The following is a 20679-nucleotide window of genomic DNA, read 5'->3' as shown; positions in this document are numbered from 1 at the left end:
ATTAAAGTAAATGAGCTCGGGCTGGAGAAACTGTACATGTCGTTGCTTTCATACGGATTTCTTAAACCGAGAAAAAAAAGGAGACTTCAAGCTTTGTAAAGACATTACTTTCATGTGTGGGTGGCAAGTATTGGCTGAGTTACAGATCATTTTCTGTCGCGTTTCAGAACGTGAACGTGAAGACAGAACGTGCATCATGTTTTTTTTCTTTATTTTACAAAAAACACAACTTTTTGTTTTTATTATTAGTGTACACAAATAAAAGAAGACATTTAACAGTTTTTAATGATGTATAACACTTGCCTGTATGACAAAAATCGACTTGAGTTATTTGAGTTTCTTTTGCACTGATAAGAAATAAAGCGAGACTATCGCGCCGGCGCGATAGCCGACCCCAAGGGGTTAAAGTACAATTTCTGTATGGTTTTAAACATCTATCAGGCAAATAATGTCTTTAGGTGTTAATAAATTGCACCATATGCCATTTCAAGGGGAAGCTATTTGCTGATAAAAACTCATGAGGATCGATAAATGGTCCTGTTTTCGTATCAGTTAATTTATTTACATAATGCAAGTAGTTATTCTAATGTTCTAATTCTAATTCATTTACTTATTTTTCTTTAAATATAATTTATTTGACTTTTTCTTTAATTTAAAGGGGTCCTATTATGCTTTTCCACTTTTTCAACAGTAGATACTGTGTAATTTTGCTGTTTTTGAGCATAAAAAAGATGTGCGGATTTGGACTACGTGTTTTTTTTCTGGGCTTAATGAAGTCACAGTGTTACTCATTTAAATAATTCCCGCCCACAGAATACGCAAAAAAAAGGACGAGGCCTGGTTGAGCTGCTGCTATTTCAAGGAAATGCTGTTCCCTTTCGAGCGGTCTCTCGTATTGTGTAAGTAGCTTACACTGTGGGAAAAACTCCTTTCCTCGAGAATATTGAAGCCAAATTTTTAAAACGCTGTGCAGCTGCTGCGGCAACTGCACGAACCTATGGAGAGGCGTCAGAGCCCGCCAGAATGGGCATGGCGCTTATAGCTATATTAGCCCCCATTTCTGCCATAAAATCAGATTTAATCTCCATCAGCGAACTCTCCACTTCCCTGACCTCTGGATTGAGAAGCCTTCTTCGCCGCCGCCGAAAAGCCTTTCAGCGGAACGAGCGACCTGCGAAACAGTCTGAGGACACCGGCTTCCTGGTTTTTCAACTTCTGCTGTGCCATCCGGCGCGCTATATCCTTTAAACCATAAAGTGTGTTCGCCGCTGCGACTCACTGTTCATAAGAATATGTTTCACAGCTTCGTGCCTGGGACCTGCAATGTAGAAGCTGCACTCTCCACGGGCGGTGGCTCTCGCTTGAGAGTATGCCGCTCGCGCCTGCAGCTAGCTCTCTCTACGTTCAAAAGAGCTACCCAACCCTCGCGCACGTTTCAAACGTCATGCAGAGCCCTCTCGAGCTCTGTGTATGACCCAGACAGACACTATGAGTGAATTTGAAGCCAGTGAATTGCTGAAATTGCGTCACTCATGATGGCTGTTCTCGGGTGAGAACATGCCGCTCTTTTCTCTGCTTGCGTTAACTGTCTTATGTCATTCCCCCCCTGTTGCTCAGTGGTGGAATCTAAGGCTTTCGCACCAGAGACCCGTGTTCGAATCCTGGCTCTGTCCAGAATCCTAATCCATGGACGCAGCTCTCACCCCCCTGAGACAACGGGGAGTGCGAGTGTTAAACAACCTCGACGATTGGCTGATTATAGCCCAATCGGAGGCGCAGTTAATAATTCACAGATCCTGGCTCCTCATTCATCTAGGGTGCCTAGGTCTCAGGATCAATGCTTCCAAAATCGCACTGTCTCCCAGTCCAGAGCATTTCCTTCCTGGGAACAGTCATAAACTCTATACAAATGAGAGCGCGGCTTACGTCAGAGTGTGCACTCACCATTCAACACCTAGCAGCGTCGTTCAGAGCGGGTGCTTGCACGCCTCTCAAGAGATTTCAGAGGATGTTAGGTCTCATGGTCTCAGCATCATCAGTACTCCAGCTGGGTCTACTGTACATGCATCCTCTTAAGGCCTCGTTCAAACCCTATGTACTGGCTCATGCGTGCCGATCTGGCCACTTACGCATCAAAGTGAACCACGGCTGTATCAGAGCCCTGGCTCCTTGGAAAGCAGCCGGCTGGTACCAAACCAACTTAAGAATAGGCTTGATTTCAAAGAGGAAAGTAATCTCAACAGACGCCTCCAACCTAGGTTGGGGGGGCCCTTTACAAGGGCAGGCCCATCTCCGGCCTATGGTCAAGCCTGGAGAGGCGCCTTCACATAAGCTGTCTATCTGCGATGAGAGACGTCGCACTATCGCTGCAAGCTTTCCTCCCATACCTGTAACTCCAACGTTTATCTGTACGCTGCACATTTTACGGAGACCGCTTCCAGAAACTATAAGACAGTAAAATGCAGGCTACGCACAAAAGCTTCTCCTGAAACGGAGCAGCCAGTTCCAACTTTGTCGGGACAATTGGTTGTTTGTGGATCACAACTTGTAAGTATGTCTTATTATTTGTAGTTGCGTTTTCTATTAAGAGTTCCAATTATAAGTTTTATAGTTGCTATGATGTGCAAAGGGCAAAGTTGATTGCCTCTGCTAGCCTGCTAACAGTGTTGATGTAGTGTTTACTGTAGTGTTTGTAAGCTCTCGCTTTTGTAAGGGTGTTCACCGCCCCTTAGGAAAATGAACCATGGTTTTCTGATCGATTACTGATTGTATTACCATAGTTTTTCGACAAATATCATGATTAAATGGTGTATAACATCGTATCTAAAATGTATAAGAAAATGATGGGAAAAAAACATTCCACTATGAAACGTGCCTGAAATCCGTTCTGGACGATCCTCTTTGTTTGTTACCATTCTTAATTCGTAATCAGGCTTGAATTGGTTTGAAATTGACGCCATCCTTAATATTTATATCTGAGCAGATGAAACTCGTGGTTATGGTAAGGGGCGTGACATTTCCCGAACACGTGCTAAGTGGTGCCAATCACAATACACTGGGCCAGCTAACCAATCACAGCACATTTCATATTTCGGAAGGAGGGGCTTCATCGAAATCGGAACTAAACGGCGTGGTGCAGTTATCTTGTAATGTGTTTTTTGAACAATCAAGCATGAAAGCATATTCTAGTACACGCCAAAAACTAAATCAAGATTACGTAAAAGGGCATAATAGGACCCCTTTAAATATGAAAATAATATTTTAAAAGCAGGGTTGGTGATTTGTTCCAGAAACATGTTTTGTTATGCTGGTTGAAAGTCTCTTCCCATACTGATGGCAAGCACTTAGTTAAGTGGTCTAAATGTGTGTATATACTGTATATACACACATTTACTGTAAATAAATGTATCTATATATATATATATATATATTGTGGCGGGTAGAGCAAATGACAGGCACAGTGGGAGTGGTGTCAAGCCTCGGAGAGGCATTTATTAAAGTAAATAAACATAAAATGTCCAAAAAAACAGGGGAAATGAAGTGTTAAAACAAACAGGGATCTGGTGTCTTCGTTGTGCCGGGGTGTCGTGAAGGAAGGGTAGTGAAGAGATGGGATGGGTCCAGGTAACGGGCGGTGTCCGGCGGATGACGGTCTACCTCATCTCCATGGGTCGAGGCGTGAGGGGGTGGGGGCGGCGGCTTCGGCATCCGGCATCACACGTCTTCTCGGCTTGGACCGCGGGTCCGGCGACTCGCAGCTCTGGCAGCGCGGGAATCCCTCTCCCGAGGAGATGCGTGCTCAGCATTTAACAGGTGGCGGTGATGAGGGTTCATTCTCGTCAGGTGTGCCTCATCACATGCCGCACAATTCTCCTTATCAGCGCCCCTCCTCTCCAATCGCAACCACTCCAGTCGGGAGCCTGGTGAAGGACGGCGAATTAAGGGACGGGGTGGCGCTAATTACGAGGGAGAGGCAGACGATCCGTCACAATATATATAATCTCATCTGTGGAAGGCGCAGGACCATAAAATCCTACCTGCATGTCAACCTATGTATTTTCATATCTCCGCGCATTTCACGTCTTTAGTGCGTTTCATGCTATGGTTTCTCCTGAACCAAAGTAACAAGCTTATGTTGCGTTCACGCCATAACTACTGTAATTTGGAAGAGATGGAAAACTGTGACGTTATATTCGGAGCAGTTTGTGACTCGAATTTATGCTTTTCAATGGCAATTTATCTGCAGCAGTCAGGTGGTACTGGACAGTGCTCTTTAAGTTGTTTGTTTATTATTATTGTATTCTTTTGTGCTTTGAGACATGAGGTAGTTTAACGCCGTCTCTTGTCTCGTGACGCATTTGTATGCTCCTTGCTATACACATTCATGTGTTTTGAAGGAGGCGTGGCTTTGGAGACGCTCTGAAGGGAGGGTGGATGGAATCTTATGCTTTCAAAGCTAGCCTCTTTGAAAATTGTCAACTGTTTGTAATCAATTTTGTGTAAATTCATTTAAATTTGCGAAACGCTAAAATGCTAGAATGCTAGTATCACAACTGTTTTTAACACTGATAATAAGAAATTTTTCTTGAGCAGCAAATCAGCATGTTACAATTTCTGAATGATTTCGTGTGGCAAGACTGAAGACTGGAGTAATGATGTTGACATTTTTCCTATGCCATCACAGTAATAAATAAGATTTTTAAACAGAAAGCAGTTTAAATTGTACTTGTATTTTATAATATTTAATAATACTATTTTAACTGTAATTTTGATCAAATAAATGCCTTGATGAGCATTAGACACAATTTGTAATAGTAATAGTGTATCAAATGTGTACATTGTCCACTTTTAATAGACTGACTTTGGATGATTTTGAAGGAACATATAGTCTACAGATGTTTGTGCCTCTGACTGAGTGAAGCAACGAAACATGAGCTAAAGCATGTGTACATTTTATATATGATAAATGACTGACTCTTTAAACAACTTGCTCTCTGTTTCTTGGGTTGACGTTATGTTGCCGATGTCTGTGTCAGGGTTCTGGTGATGAGGTATTTTCCACATTAGATTAGATATTCCTCTTCTCATCACTACAATGTTTGTCGTTTGTCAATGTTTGTCAACATCTCCACCCTGGTTTTAAACATGCCTTCCCATCACCCCCTTCTTATAATAATGGTCTGGGTCTGTGTGAACATGTCAACAATTAACATCGTTGAAACAGGTGTTGAGCAATGTCCATGCCCTAAAGAGACAGGCAAGTATACACGCATACAAAATCCCCTCTCACACTTTGCTAAATTAGAGCTCACTACACACTCGATGCTTTAGGTCAATCTGAGCATGCTCCGAGAAGTGTACGAGGGCTCTTTTCATGCTCTGCTGTCACGGTAACCGGGCCCGTCTCTTGGGGAATGCAGTATGGCATTCCCTCTGGTCCACTCCTCATTGAATCATGTGCAGTGCTGGATTGGGTTGCATTGTGGGAGTTGGAATGAGTCATTGGAACTTCTTGGATGGAGAAGTGAGCTTTATTTAGCCTTCAGAAGAATATTGTGTTCATAATAATTAAATAAGGAAAATAGTATGTTTGAGGCTCTGAAGCACTTGTATTTCCCAGGATGCCTTTCAGCAGAGCATATAGTGGTGTCATAGTGAAGCTGAATCAATATTTAGTAGTGCAAGTTCAAAGGTTGATCATCTTTTACTAATAAACACTAGTCAAAGTAGTTCTCTTATTGCATTGTACACTTTGATATGTCAAGATAAATTATGCTTTAATTTTAGAATATCTTCTCTCACATCTAATGGAGTACATTCATTGTCTACGTTCATAGAGTCTCTGCTGAAGAAACTACGTGAGGAAACTCTGCACATTCTTATGGCCTCAGAACTTGTGGCCCCTCAGGGACACGACGACATAGACCTCTCAGTCCCTGGAGCCACACAGTACCTGCAGAGTCTGGCTCACATAGCTATCAGTGTCTGTGTGGAATCACCTCACCTCTGGAAATGTCCTGAGGCTGACGGGTTTCAGAGAGACCTCCTGGAACGGCTGCTTCAGTGCCCACACTATGAGGTTCGGCTGTTTGCCCTGGAACAGTTCCTCAAGAGACTTCAGAGGACAGAGGACAAGTCTCAGCATTGTGGTCAGGGACCCTTGCCCTTTGAACTCAGTGTGTCCAGCCTCACCTCTTTGGCCCTTCATGAGACATACCCGGGGTGTCAAGCCAAGGTGAGGAAACCACCCTTTTGTGTTGTCATCCTCTGCACAACTAATAAAACACACTGCAAAAAAATAACAAAAAGAAACTATCACACAATATGAAAAAACTGCAACTTTACAAAACTTTAAAACTAAAAGAACTTAACTGAACAAAATTAAAAGAACAAAAACTGCACAATTTGTGTTACATCTTGAAACAATCTTGCTTCATAGTTGTAACTGTGAAATTTACTAGCAATTTCTGAATGGAAATTGTTTCTAGACCCATTTTATCAGCGTACAGAAATAATATACTTTAAAAGAATATAGTTAAGCGAATGAGTATGAATATAGTTACTGAGTGTAATGCTTTTGGACACTTAATTGCATGTGTATTGCATTTAAATGAACGTATTGTTTTAAATGTATAATAAATTAAATTAGCTGAATCTCTATACTTCATTTAATTTCACAATTACTTCTATTTTCTTAGAAATAAGATTAAATAATGTCCAATGTACTGACAAGCATGTATGGTTGACTAAAATATACTGTAATGTCCTTTCTGTTGAAACTTGTATGTAATGTTTTAAATCTATTTGTAATTATGCATCTACATTGATGAAATTTCAATTTATTACAATTAAAATTATTTAACTTTATATGTAATCGAATAACACACCACGGTTAGCTAGTGTTACTCAACACATCAAAATAAGTGTATTTCTTACACGACCAATAATTATTACACCATTAAAATGTACTAGTATACATTTTAATTTGATATAATTACAATAATTTTCAAGAAACTTTACCACTCATTCGGAAACCTAACAAAGCTTTTAACATACTCCCCAAAACCTTACAACAAACACTACAAAACACTTTACAAAATATAATAGGAAAGCCAATAGGGAAAAATCTTTACAAAATATAAATGTAATATTACTAGAAAGTTTGATTTGTGGATCTCACAATTTTTGTGAATCAAACTTGATGCAGGTTAGCAGCCGAAACCTTTGTATTGTTATTTTCACCATGTTGAAATTCATAAAAACACTGATCATAGAACTCTGTGGCCCTGAGATTTGTGAATTCAGCTCTAGAAATGACATTCCTTTGTACAGGGATTCTCTGATTAGCTGAATAAACGTCTACGCTGTAAAAACCTGCTGGACAAGGGCTATTAACAACTGTATCTGAATGAGACCGGCTAAATGTCATTTAATTTCCATTCACTCCATACACACAAATTTCTTTGGCCCTGCAAAGTGAAATGGCAGACGATTTCCTGTTTAGCAAAAAGGGCTCATGTTTCAATTCCTCATAAACACTCAACCAACCATCAATTACCCTTCTGTTTTGCCGTTTCTATCATTAAGAAATGTTCGAACTGACAGGAATAGGCTTTTCTGTGTGTGTGTGTGTGTGTGTGTGTGTGTGTGTGTGTGTGTGTGTGTGTGTGTGTGTGTGTGTGTGTATGTGTATGTGTATGTGTATGTGTATGTGTATGTGTGTGTGTGTGTGTGTGTATGTGTATGTGTATGTGTATGTGTATGTGTATGTGTATGTGTGTGTGTGTGTGTGTGTGTGTGTGTGTGTGTGTGTGTGTGTGTGTGTGTGTGTGTGTGTGTGTGTGTGTGTGTGTGTGTGTGTGTGTGTGTGTGTGTGTGTGTGTGTGTGTTCTTAAAAGCTGTTTTATAGGCCAACTGTTAATGTTTAAAGTCCTGCTGTTAGGCTCTAGACTTTCGATATGGCCTGGTTTCCAAGGTAAGTCTTATGTTCCACCAAAGCATTCTGGGAAAGTTAGGCTAATTTCCTCTATGGGCTCAAGTGGCTACACTAATAAGAAAATATGCATTGAACTACAGCCTAGTGCTTAAATCTGTTCTGAAAATATTCATTTTACAGGTTTCGTCTTAGGACTAAATCCACACTGGTTTAATCATGTACTTCAATATAATTTAATGCAGTGTTTCCCAACCCCAGTCCTGGAGTACCTCCCAACACTGCACATTTTGGATATTTCTCTTATCTAACACACCCATCTGAGGTCTTGGAATCTTTACTAACAAGCTGATGAGTTGAGTCAACTGTGTTTGATTATGGAGACATCTAAACTGTGCAGTGCTGGGGGTATTCCAGGACCAGGGTTGGGAACCACTGATCCAACTTACCAAAATATAAAATACTATAATATAATCAAGTAAGGATGCCATAGAGAACCATTAAAAATATGCTTATTTAATGCTTTGTGCACCCCAAGAAATAATAATCAACCTAAATAAGTCTAAATAATGTCAACAAACCCCTATGAGCTACCAGGCCTGTCACGTTAAAGGAAAGGAAAGACGGTGGGGGTCTGAGGAAAAGAAAAACAAGTCTTCCGTTAACTCCCTCGCTCTTCTGAGGCGAGTATTTGGGGGAAAACCCGAGGGCCAGAGCTGAACCAGATGTGTTTTATGTGCAGGGGGATGGGGGGATAGATGGATGGACTGGGAGGGAGGGAGGAATGTTACTGACAGACGGGAGGGTGGAATAAGGGAATGTTCATATGGATGAAAGGAATATGGGTTGAAAAGTGTGGTTGGCAAATGAGAATATTCACAAAACATTCTAGACAGACTTCAGCTCATTTTATGTCTCTGGCTCTTTGTATATGATCAGTCAGGTTAGATGCCATATTTATTTTGACATGAAACAGAAAATGATGCTTTATCGTTCAAACAATGCAACTTAGAAAATACAGCTTGTTTTGTAAAAAACAGTATAATAGGGTGTCTACCCTGACTAAAGTCTCCATTTCTCTTGGTGTTTCACAGGTTTTGCAGGTTCTTGCTGTCCTCCCACTTTCTTCCCTGCTGCCCTGGAGAGATGGGATGATGTATTTGAGCTGTCAGGAGGTTCTAGAGCATCTCCTCACACTGCTTGAGACCTCTACACACAGGTTAACCATGTAGATCAAACTGTATTATCTATATTTTTTCCATTGACTTTTAAATTATTGCAGAAAATAAGCTCTGTGACAAACAAAAGCTATTGATTCTTACGAGTTTTGTTCATCATGATAGTCTTCATAAATTAACACAAATGTATGAATTTTGAAGCCTTATTACAATCGACAGAAGAGAAAAAAAGAGAGAGCTAAAGTTAGTCTATAAATGAGAGGTAGAAACTTCAAAAGGGGTGGTTATTTGTATATTTTTTCATAGAATAAAATTGAAATATCTTGAGCTTGAGTAAGACATTTAGCCAAACACCTATTTAAAAAACCCATTGATTTCGAGACAATGAAACCATTAGTGGATGAACTACTATAATTGATGCCTGTTTCAATGATAATCATGGAAATCTAAACGAGCCCAAATCTCCAATAATATTTTAGCCTATCACATTATATCTATTATTGGTATATCTCATTTGCTGTTATTAAATTGTATTATGTAGCCTATATCACAGCATTGTATTGACCGTCGAGCTCTCTATCAGCAACAACATAGGACATCAGTTGACCACTAGTGGAAACAATGGCAGATGCGGGTAGTGTTTACATTAGCAACATTTCACATGCAAAAAATATCTAATGTACACTATATTGCCAAAAGTATTGGGACACGCCTCCAAATCATTGAATTCACGTGTTCCAATCACTTTCCATGGCCACAGTTGTATAAAATCAAGCACCTAGGCACGCAGACTGCTTCTCAGTCAAATGTGGTACTGTGATAGGTTGCCATCTGTGCAATAAGTCCATTCGTGAAATTTCCTCACTACTAAATATATTACAGTCAACTTTTAGTGGTTAGTGGTATTATAACACGCTTGAATTCACAGCTACTCAGCCACTAAGTGGTAGGCCACGTAAAATCACAGAGTGGGGTCAGCGCATGCTGAGGCGCACAGTGCGAAGAAGTCACCAATTTTCTGCAGAGTCAATAGCTACAGACCTCCAAACCTTCATACCTCATGTGGCCTTCAGTTTAGCTCAAGGACAGTGCGTAGAGAGCTTCAAGGAATGGGTTTCCATGGCCGAGCAGCTGCATCCAAGCCTTACATCACCAAGTGCAATGCAAAGTATCGGATGCAGTGGTGTAAAACACACCGCCACTGGATTCTAGAGCAGTGGAGACGTGTTCTCTGGACTGATGAATCACGCTTCTGTGTCTGAAATTCCAATGGACTAGTTTGGGTTTGGTGGTTGCCAGGAGAACGGTTCTTACCTCACTGCATTGTGCCAAGTGTAAAGTTTGGTGTAGGGGGGGTTATGGTGTGGGGTTGTTTTTCAGGGGTTGGGCTTGGCACCTTAGTTCCAGTGAAAGGAACGCTTAATGCTTCAGCATACCAAGACATTTTGGACAATTTCATTCTCCCAACTTTATGGGAGCTTCCTGTTCCAACATGACAGTGTACAAAGCAAGGTCCATCAAGACATGGATGAGTGAGTTTGGTTTGGAGAAACTTGACTGGCCTGCACAGAGTACTGACCTCAACCTGATAGAACACCTTTGGGATGAATTAGAGCGGAGACTGTGAGCCAGGCCTTTTCGTCCAACATCAGTGCCTGACCTCACTAATGTGCTCCTAGAAGAATTGTCAAAAATTCCCAGAAGAGTTTAAACTGTTAAGGGTGCAAAGGGTGGGGAGCTGCAACTCCATATTAAACCCTACTGATTAAGAATGGGATGTCAAAGTTAATGTGCATGTATACTGTACATGTACAGTATATTGTAAGTATTGTAGCATGTATGAGGCACAGCTCACACAGAAGTAAATTTCAAAACAAGCAGCTTTCTGTTGGTCAAAGCAGCGAATTTGCGTGACCAACTTGAACACGAGCGAAATCTGCATGTGGAAATCTTTAACCCTCGCATGAAATTCTTCATCGAACTGAACTGAAATCACCAGATTTCGCCTTTGAAAATTCACCAAACAATGGTAAATGTGAACCTTTAGGGATTTAGGCATAAACATATTTTTTTTTCCATTTGCATCCAGTTGTGCAGAAAGATCCACACCAAATTTAAACTATTAATGTTGCATAAAACATTGCACCGACACCCTAAAAACACAGCATGTTCTCAGCATCTGTGGACTCCAACAAACCTCCTTATTGTTGAAGCAGTGGTCTGGGGTGATATGTATATCCCTCTGGGGAGACGAGAGGTACTCTGTTGAGTGGCTAGCGCTGTTAGCAGGGAAGCGTAATGGCTTCAGATGTGGGCTCCGACTACAAAAGAAACCACACATACCTGTGGTCGCCAGCCGCCCCGTGTACATCAATCATCCGTTCATACCTACGGCAGGGCGGGAAAGAGATTGATTTACACATTAAAGGGCCGCAGCTACCTGTGTTTTCAATTGAGAGAGTGGGTTAATATACCTTTACATAGGGTTATTCCCTACAATTTGTGGGTATGTATATGCTTGGAGGTTGTGTGCGTGTCTTAATATGTGTTTATGTAGCAGCAGGTGCAGTTGGTCTGTTGTTTTTTACTTCTAGTTGCCTGTAGGGGCCTCAGAATAACAGACACCTTCACATCCCAGTGAACAGTGGACAGGTCGTCGGTATTACATTACAAAGACTCCCGCTCCCTGCAACGCTTATACGCTTTCAATCTCTCCTCTTAAGTTCAGTGTTGGAAAATGCTTCATGGCGTATTGTTATTTGTACAGTGTGACATGATATCTGTCTTTTGTAGCAGTCATCCTGTGATTTAAGAAACACCATAATACTTGCTGTGTCTTTGCAATTGTGTAATGAAGTGGGACACTTGCAGTGTTGTGGAATGGCACATTTGCTCAGTGTATTTTGGGAGCCGTGTTCTGTTGGACAACACATGCTGGATTACACCTGTTCTTCTGAGATCAAGTTAAAAAATCGCCCCTCTAGACTCGGCCTGGCGGTCGTTTTCAATTGTATGTTTTCAATTCATGATTAGGCAGCATTTTTGATCAAGGTATGGATTGTCATGGAAAAATCAGGAAAATTAAAAAATGGTTATTTCAGTCCTGGAAAGTTCATGAAAATGAGAAAACGTCCTGCTCTTTTTGAGAGCTTGTGTAGAGAAACATTTGTACAATAATAATTACAATTGTTTAAATTTTTCATTCAAAACATTGTTATCTTACATTGAAGAAATAGAAATTTGCTTAGTCATCTCTGTAAAATGATTTCTAATTCAAGGAAATTCATTGGTCTAAAAGTGTGGGAACCTTATCATTCTAGACTTGATCAATATGTATTTTTAGTTGCATCACCCAGCCCTTCTTGTTTTTGGTTATGGATTGAAGTATGCACATGTTCTTCTGTGTGTTTCAGTGTGGAGCTCTACTGTGCCACTCTCTCCGTAACGTCTCGACTGGTGGTGCACCTGGCTGAATCAATGCCACAGGTAAAGAAGAAGAAAAGAAATGAGAATTAAGAAAGGAAAGAGTGTACTGTGTAGGAAGTTTCCAGACTGACTCAAGCATGTTTAACTGGACACTCTATCTAGACTGGAGCAGATTACAGATACTTAACCTTATAGCGGCTTAACATTCCGCCACATCTCACTACAAACAAGGCAATCCCTGGGAAAAAAGAGCATAGGTGCTTTAGCTTTACCACAGGCTCCAGAAAGTTTTTAAGAGCTGTAAATGTTGTTTGTAGGTCGCTGAAATGTTTGTGAATGGTCGTTGGACGATTAGCCACTAAGTGTGATGAGGTTTATGGTCCCAAGATAATTTTTCTCAGTTCACAGTGTGATTTCAATGGCATAAAGAGATAAAAGCAGTTACACTACCATTCAATTTTTTTTATATTATTATTAATACTTTTATTCTGCACGGAAGCATTAAATTGATCTAGATTGACCGTAAAGATATTTATAATGTTATAAAAGATTTTTACTTTTAATTCATCAAATAATCCTTAAAAAAAAAATCACAAAAAAACAGCACAACTGTTTTTAACACTGATCATAAGAAATGTTTCTTGAGCACCAAATCAGCATATTAGAATAATTTCTGATGAATAATGTCACACTGAAGACTGGAGTAATGATGCTGAATATTCAGCTATCCATTAAATTAATCACGGGCGTAATTGTTTAAAGTAACAAAACATTAATGGTAAACATTTTTGACTTTATAAAATGATTATCTCAAGCCTTGGCAATAAAACAATAAAAAAGTAAGACATCTTTTTGTTATACAAAGTTTAGTAGCCTACTTTTATTTTTGTCAGAATTTATCTTTATAATCAACTTAATTATTTCCTGGATTTTGTATCACCATAGTCCCTAAATGTATGTAAATGCAGGAAATGGGATTCAAATTGAAAAAATGTTCACCCATTTTGTCCCCCAACACTTCTCAAACCAAAGTTACACTCTTGAGCTTAATAAATTACATTTTAAAATATATTAACATAAAAACAGTTATTTTAATTGTAGTAATACAGGTCCGTCTCAAAAAATTAGCATATTGTGATAAAGTTCATTATTTTCCATAATGTAATGATAAAAATTAAACTTTCATATATTTTAGATTCATTGCACACCAACTGAAATATTTCAGGTCTTTTATTGTTTTAATACTGATGATTTTGGAATACAGCTCATGAAAACCCAAAATTCCTATCTCAAAAAATTAGCATATTTCATCCGACCAATAAAAGAAGTGTTTTTAATACAAAAAAAAAAGTCAACCTTCAAATAATTATGTTCAGTTATGTACTCAATACTTGGTCGGGAATCCTTTTGCAGAAATGACTGCTTCAATGCGGCGTGGCATGGAGGCAATCAGCCTGTGGCACTGCTGAGGTGTTATGGAGGCCCAGGATGCTTCGATAGCGGCCTTAAGCTCATCCAGAGTGTTGGGTCTTGCGTCTCTCAACTTTCTCTTCACAATATCCCACAGATTCTGTTTGGGGTTCAGGTCAGGAGAGTTGGCAGGCCAATTGAGCACAGTAATAACATGGTCAGTAAACCATTTACCAGTGGTTTTGGCACTGGGAGCAGGTGCCAGGTCGTGCTGAAAAATGAAATCTTCATCTCCATAAAGCTTTTCAGCAGATCTTTATCTCCTGATAGCTAGCTGCATTGACCCTGCCCTTGATAAAACACAGTGGACCAACACCAGCAGCTGACATGGCACCCCAGAACATCAATGACTGTGGGTACTTGACACTGGACTTCAGGCATTTTGGCATTTCCTTCTCCCCAGTCTTCCTCCAGACTCTGGCACCTTGATTTCCGAATGACATGCAAAATTTGCTTTCATCCGAAAAAAGTACTTTGGACCACTGAGCAACAGTCCAGTGCTGCTTCTCTGTAGCCCAGGTCAGGCGCTTCTGCCGCTGTTTCTGGTTCAAAAGTGGCTTGACCTGGGGAATGCGGCACCTGAAGCCCATTTCCTGCACACGCCTGTGCACGGTGGCTCTGGATGTTTCTACTCCAGACTCAGTCCACTGCTTCCGCAGGTCCCCCAAGGTCTGGAATCGATCCTTCTCCACAATCTTCCTCAGGGTCCGGTCACCTCTTCTCGTTGTGCAGCATTTTTTGCCACACTTTTTCCCTCCCACAGACTTCCCACTGAGGTGCCTTGATACAGCACTCTGGGAACAGCCTATTTGTTCAGAAATTTCTTTCTGTGTCTTACCCTCTTGCTTGAGGGTGTCAATGATGGCCTTCTGGACAGCAGACAGGTCGGCAGTCTTACCCATGATTGCGATTTTGAGTAATGAAACAGGCTAGGAGTTTTCAAAAGCCTCAGGAGTCTTTTGCAGGTGTTTAGAGTTAATTAGTTGATTCAGATGATTAGGTTAATAGCTCGTTTAGAGACCCTTTTCATGATATGCTAATTTTTTGAGATAGGAATTTTGGGTTTTCATGAGCTGTATTCCAAAATCATCAGTATTAAAACAATAAAAGACCTGAAATATTTCAGTTGGTGTGCAATGAATCTAAAATATATGAAAGTTTAATTTTTATCACTACATTATGGAAAATAATGAACTTTATCACAATATGCAAATTTTTTGAGAATGTCACAATATTACTGTTTTTACTTGTTGTTTTTTTTTGTTTTTGATCAAATAAATGCAGCCTTGGTGAGCATAAGAGACTTCTTTCAAAAACGTGTATATAGTCAAAGAACAATCTCATATCACAGTAACAATATATATCATGATAAAGTTAGTTTGTTGGAAATTCAATTCAAAAATGTTTATGTATTAACCAAATGTGTTATTATATTTTGCATCATATAAACAACATTTAAATGGATACATATATACAAATGAATGATAAGTTTGGCATCAGTGCAAAAAAAAGCTCAAAAAAGTAAAACTAATAAAAAAAGAAAAGATTGTACCGATTTTGATCAGATGAATCACCTTGAAGTATCTTGTGTATCTTTGTCAATGCATTGATATGATATACATCAAAGTACCAAGGCATTACCATGTCACTGTACTGTGGTATCACCACAGTAACAACTTAGTTGTGCGTTATGGCTGATCTTCCTTCAGTAATGTGGTTGTGTTAAAAAGCAGGACCTCAGTGAGGCTGCAGTGGTCTGTCTGAGCAGATGGGGGGTGCTGGTCCTGCAAAGCTGTGAAGAACAACAACCTGCAGAAGTCAAACTCATGTCAGCTGAGGTGCTGGTGAAGGCCGTCCCCACCTTACTGACGGCGTCAGCTTTACCTCTGGGTGAGGGTACATCTGTGGACAAGAACAAGAATGCAGGAATCTAAACTGAAGCTTACAGTGTGTGTTTGTTTTTTATAGGTATCACACACACTGTGGCGCTATGGAAGTGTCTGTTTACATTATTACAGGACGAAGATCAGGACGTCAGGGACGGGGCGGCTGACTTCACCTGCTACATACCAACCCATTTGCACAACACAGGTACACACAGACATACACTCATATTAAAGGGATGTTCTGGGTTCAGTGCAAGTTAAGCCTTATCAGCAGTACTGATTGGTTTCCTAGCTGTTTTGTCAGCCAAACCCCTTTGACTTAAGTAAAAATATTTACTTCAAGTATCTCCTGAGTTTTTAAATGAAAGTGCCCGTATTATGCTATTTTACAAGTTCATAATTTTATTTTCGGGGTCTGCTAGAACACATTTATATGATTTAAAGTTCAAAAAACATAATTTTTCTCACACTGTACACACTCTTTTAACCTCTTTTCTCTGCCTGGAACACTCTGTTTTTGTTCATGTCTCTTTAAAATAAAATAAAAACAATAAAAAACATAATGGCTACCATTAAATATATAAATAATTTAACACATTCACATGTTCTCTGGTGTTGGTTAATGGTCATATGACATACAGATAAACAAAAAATATTTCATTTCATTTAAGCGTTTTATTGTGATTGGATTTGTTGATTTATTTAGTAACAGTTTATTTTGCAGAGCCCTTGTTACATGTTACATAGTAGTTATAACACTAAAGTATGCATAATTACATGCAACAAACCCTAATCCTAACCCTATAGTAAGTACAGTACATGCGGTTACTTTATATTACTCAGTACTTAAATGTATAATTACAGTGTAACAAAGACACCTTAAAATAAAGGGTTACACTTTATTTTAAGGTGTCATTGTTACAGTGTAATTATATATTTAAGTACTAAGTAATATTAAGCAACTACATGTACTTACTATAGGGTTAGGGTAGGATTAGGATTTGGTTGAGGGTTAGTTGCATGTAATTATGCATAATTTGCTGTTATAACAAGCCCCATCTTTAACTATATAGTAAGTACATGTTAATTAATATTACTCAATACTTAAATGTAGTCACACTGTAAAAAGGACTCTGCGAAATAAATTGTAACCATTTATTTATTTATTTATTTAAATTTTTGAACCCCAGTTTGGAAAACCCTGCTACAGACAATCTTTTAAAAAATATATGGTTACAGTAACTCCCTCACATAGAAGTACACCAAAATAGGCAATAAGCATTAAAATGCACTCTGTTTCAGAAGTATATCCACAAGACTTAAACATATGTGTTAGCATGAAACTAGTATGATCAAATATCTTGATAACCTAAAAAAGTAATGTTCAATGTTTAGGACTGTTTGCATAAGACAAACTCGTTTACAGGATTAACTAACACATGACCAAAAGTGCCTCAAAGTACTTTCACCATTTAAAGAACGATTTATACCATTGTAAGTACATTACTGTACATATGATTTTGCTGCTGCTTTTTTTAACTAAGGCTGTACATTCTGTGCTTAACTTGTATTGAACCCAGACCATTGATTCAAATCAATGGAAACATGGCCTACACAGGACAAATACAACAACACTCACTCAATGGGATCAGATGAAGATTGCTTGAAGGGGAGTGTTTTGGAGGGATGGGGGGAGGTCAGTGTTTACGATGGAGTGACAGAGGAGAGGTGTGGAGGAGAGGCGGTGAATGGCAGCCCTGCGCCTTTGAAATGGAGGTGTGTGGGTCAGCGATGCAGAGAGGAACAGCACCTTCGTCCCATAAATCAGTCACATCAAAACCACATCATTACCACATTCCGTGACGCGCTGATATCCTGCTTCACATGGGCAAGAAAAATGAGCATGTTGGGGGAAGAGTCTGAGAAAGCCATTTCCAACAATCCTTTGTGTCTTCTCTTGTTTCCAACCCACAATATGTTACTCGTTTGACATGAACTTTCAAATAGTGACAGCTGCTGTAATTGATCTAAATAAGATCTAAAACTGTTATGCATGCAGGTTTTATGACCTCATATTACACGGCTCTTTGGAACACTTGATTCTGATTGGTCGATCATTGAATTCTGATAATGTTTTTGTTTATGGACTTTTAAACTGTACACTTAAATTACATAATGATCATCTCAACAGTAGTCAGCAAGTCATTATCACAATATATTAGGGTTTATTTTGCTTTTGATGACTGTTTGACTGTACAATATCCCTGACATATTCACAAAAACAAGTGAACTGCAAAATGTGGTTTAAATATTTTGGGAAAATAAATACTCATTACCTATACGGTAAATATTGTATAATGTTACTTTATATTAAATGTAAATGAAAAGTTTGGGGAAAGATTTTTTTTATTAATATTTTTTAAGCAAATTTCACACATAAAAATGATCAAAAGACATTTATAATGTTACAAAAGATGTCTATTGTCGAATGAATCGTGTTCTTTTGAACTCTATTAATCAAATAATCCAGAAAAAAAATATTCAGCAGAGCATTTTAACGTTGATAAAAAGAAATGTTTCATGTGTACCATATCATATTTGAATAATAAATTACATTTTAAAATGTATTAAAATAGAAAAGTTATTTTGAATTGTGATACTATTTCACAATATTTTTTCTTACTGTATTTTGTGTAAAAAAAAAAAATCTTACAAACCCCAATTTATTTTTTTATTTATTAACACTTTTCTAGTATTAGAAAAAAACTCGACTGAGAAAGAGGAAGCAGTTTATTATATATACATATACACATATATATATATATATATATATATATATATATATATATATATATATATATATACATATATATACAAGTAACTCGAACATGATCTCTCATTGTAATCACATTTCTGCTTTGTACTTGGCCCTTTTTATCCTCGCCGTCACAGTGAAGTCTTTGTGCAGTACACGAAACCAAATTAAACACTTTTATTCCTCTGGTATCTCAATACAAATTAGGTTGGAAATCAGAACCCCTTGACAAGGCTCACTTGATGAGGCTTTTAGGAGGGTTAGAGGTACATCTGATAACAGCATTAAGAGGGAATAGGATCATTATTCTCACGGGGATGAACTCGAAGTGTTCAAGAATTTTAAATGCAATTACTGTTCCTGAAATGCTCAGCGAGTTTCTCTCGTTTGACAGCTTTTTTTAGGGACCGGTTTGCTTTCACCTCAGTTACAGAGATGTAGCCTGGAACATGTGTAAATATTTTTTCAACCAACAGTGCTAGGTTTTTGTGTTTGGTTGCCAGCTTGTTGATGTGTGGTTTCTAGGGTGACTGGGTGGTTGTTAGGGTGTTGCTTACTGGCCCAAGTCAGAAAAGCTACAGTGCAAGTAAGGGACTTTTTACCAATTTTTTCATCTTCCAGATAAAAATTACATTCTGACCATGCGCGTAGAAGTAATAATACACCCTTACTCAACAAGCCTCTGGATTTGAGGCATCATTTATGTCTGAAGTTCAAACTGCATGTGCTGCGCAGCAAAGTTAAATGCTTAGCGTTAAGGGTTTGTTTGAATCCCTAAACCGAACCATTAATTATGTTGCCTTGATGTATTTTTGTCAGCATAATGTGAATGCTATTTTTTTTACACTAGCGAATCATTTTACCTTGCCATATTTAAATATGAAGTGATATTACTATTATATTACATGTAAATTGCAACGATTTTCCCCCCATGTAATATCCAAGTACAACATAATTTCAACTGTTTTGAAAAGCCTTAAACATTTGTTGCTCGCATTACTCCAGTTGGTATTGTTCTTGGCCATCTGGTTTCATTTTGAGGACGTTCTCACCATTGGCAGCTCATGTCTAACTCCAGCGTTGTCCGTGCAATGTCTTTAGCAGTAGATGCCCCTTAGCCATTCATGTAATGGATTACAAGAAGAGGTCTGTACTGATCCGTGGATCCATTCATCCATTAAACCAGTAATGCCGAGTTCAGTCTGCATGATTTTCAAAATAATTGTGCCACTGTTGTTTTCACACTGCGTGACTATCTGGGGTAACATTCAGTTGCTGGTGTGTTCACACTGCACGATGGATCAGCGACAGGAGGTTTCACACTGCATGACTTTACAAAAGAAAGAATCGCCGACAACTTCTCCCTGGTCCGCAAACTACGTTTTACAACCAAACAAACGCGAGAAGTGATAAGGAAATAATGGAAGATCACGCGTGCGTGAGACCGGAGTTCTCGCGCGACACTGAATTTGTAATTAAAAATGATAGCCTACAAGAAGATTGCGATCCAAATTGTCTGTGCGCTGATTTGCAGCGAAAATGAGAAAAATAAACAGTTTATGCAGGAGGAAATGGTTGGGAAGACGAGGGGAGCAAGGACTGTGTTTTGCAAAGAGAGTTGGGGGTAAATAAATAATTTTACAAATGTCATGCTGTTGCTGCTGGTCATGCAACTGTGCTTTGTTTCTGTTTGATATAATTGTAAATATAGGCCTATCTATTAAAATACTGATATTCTGGTCTAGAACTCCTCCCTGAACATCCTGCTGTCCTGTATCTTGCTCTCTCATTGGCTGTCGGTCATCGCCGATGTAGTTTTCAGTCAGAACACTTTTCACACAGCAGGATTGTGAATCGCCGACAGGTCTAGATATTTAGCATGCCAAATATCTCACGGGCGTTGGTGACTCGTCGGCGATTCTCTCAGATCGAGTCTTTGCTCATTCACACTGCGTGATTGTCAGTCGCGTG

General features: G+C 39.1%; 1 protein-coding gene across 4 annotated transcripts in view; it reads left to right on the top strand.

Annotated features, from left to right (window-relative positions):
• Window positions 1–20679, top strand: part of thada (THADA armadillo repeat containing) — a 123806-nt gene that overhangs the window by 96925 nt on the left and 6202 nt on the right. For 2 of the 4 annotated variants that reach the window (XM_077236380.1, XM_077236378.1), the window contains exons 32-36: window positions 5838–6235; window positions 9028–9152; window positions 12525–12597; window positions 15738–15897; window positions 15976–16098. In XM_077236380.1, the coding sequence (XP_077092495.1) occupies window positions 5838–6235; window positions 9028–9152; window positions 12525–12597; window positions 15738–15897; window positions 15976–16098 (879 nt within the window). Of the gene's footprint in view, window positions 1–5837; window positions 6236–9027; window positions 9153–12524; window positions 12598–15737; window positions 15898–15975; window positions 16099–17473; window positions 17602–20679 lie in introns of those variants that run through there. The other 2 variants (XM_077236381.1, XM_077236379.1) reach the window with 2 other exon arrangements.

Source organism: Siphateles boraxobius, unplaced genomic scaffold, assembly GCF_051911475.1.
Source record: "Siphateles boraxobius isolate OS27281-9 unplaced genomic scaffold, OSU_SipBor_1 20, whole genome shotgun sequence".
In the NCBI taxonomy this organism is placed as follows: Eukaryota; Metazoa; Chordata; class Actinopteri; order Cypriniformes; family Leuciscidae; genus Siphateles; species Siphateles boraxobius.
This window is presented reverse-complemented; position numbering and strand designations above follow the sequence as displayed.